This window comes from Chiloscyllium plagiosum, chromosome 41, assembly GCF_004010195.1.
Source record: "Chiloscyllium plagiosum isolate BGI_BamShark_2017 chromosome 41, ASM401019v2, whole genome shotgun sequence".
In the NCBI taxonomy this organism is placed as follows: domain Eukaryota; kingdom Metazoa; phylum Chordata; class Chondrichthyes; order Orectolobiformes; family Hemiscylliidae; genus Chiloscyllium; species Chiloscyllium plagiosum.
The window spans coordinates 19,960,367-19,961,489 of record NC_057750.1 but is presented as its reverse complement, the minus strand read 5'-3'; the positions used below and the strand labels follow the sequence as shown (position 1 = coordinate 19,961,489).

The 1,123-nt window shown below is 43.2% G+C and overlaps 1 protein-coding gene across 2 annotated transcripts in view; it reads right to left on the bottom strand.

Annotated features, from left to right (window-relative positions):
* LOC122542955 (T-lymphocyte surface antigen Ly-9-like) overlaps positions 1-1,123 on the bottom strand; it is a 9,556-nt gene that overhangs the window by 6,870 nt on the left and 1,563 nt on the right. For both annotated transcript variants that reach the window (XM_043681099.1, XM_043681100.1), the window contains exon 2: positions 404-733. In XM_043681099.1, the coding sequence (XP_043537034.1) occupies positions 404-733 (330 nt within the window). The remainder of the gene's footprint in view (positions 1-403; positions 734-1,123) is intronic.

Below are 1,123 nucleotides of genomic sequence, written 5' to 3'. Positions count from 1 at the left end.
CAGCATTTAAAAGGCATCTGGATGGGTATATGAATAGGAAGGGTTTGGAGGGATATGGGCCAGATGCTGGCAGGTGGGACTAGATTGGGTTGGGATATCAGGTCAGCATGGACAGGTTGGGCCGAAGGGTCTATTTCCATGCTGTACATCTCTATGACTCTATGACATCTGTGAGTGAGAACAAGCAACAATGGCAGATTTATTTCCCTGAAGAACATTTCTGACACTCAACTGTGGTTTTATGACTATCATTAAAATTAATTTCAGATGTTTATGGAATTCGAAATCCTGCTCTCTGAGTTAATAGTCTTGTGACAATACAAGTAGTACATCACATCCTCTTATCATGAGACAGATTTCAAAAAGGGTGATAGCAAAGTAGGTTCAGTTGAGTCTCACTCACCGTACACGGCCAGTCGAACTTTCTCAGATATTTCCTTTCCCGAATCTGGTGTTACAATTACCTCATAGTTCCCAGCATCTTCCCTCTGTAAGTCATTGATTTGAAGACTGAAGTTCTCAGGGTGCAAATGTATCCGTTTCTTATATTCCTCACTGCCAAAATATTTCACATTCCCATCCATATATCTTGCTATTTTGATTCTGGGTGAAGGTTGAATCCAGACAATCTCAATCTCCATTGATCTGTTATGGATCACCATTGGTAGGGAAACGGACTGACCCAGGGATCCATTCACAGACAGATGGATGTCTTCACTATGAACTAAGGGAACTAGAGGACACAGTCAGTCAGTGTGGAAAAAGACAAGCGAAGTCATTGAAGAACACTATGAGACATGAAAAGCTCTGCGATATATCTAAAAGACACACAAAGGCAAATCATTACTTTGGAACTGATCATTGAGACAATGAATAGAAATGTGGCAAGAAAGAAATTGCAGAGTATTATCTGTCTGCACAGTGCCCCATCAAACGCTCTCAGGACAGGGACAGCACGGGGTTAGATACAGAGTAAAGCTCCCTCTACACTGTCCCCCATCAAACGCTCTCAGGACAGGGACAGCACGGGGTTAGATACAGAGTAAGCCCCCTCTACACTGTCCCCCATCAAACATTCCCAGGACAGGGACAGCACAGGGTTAGATACAGAGTAAAGCTCCCT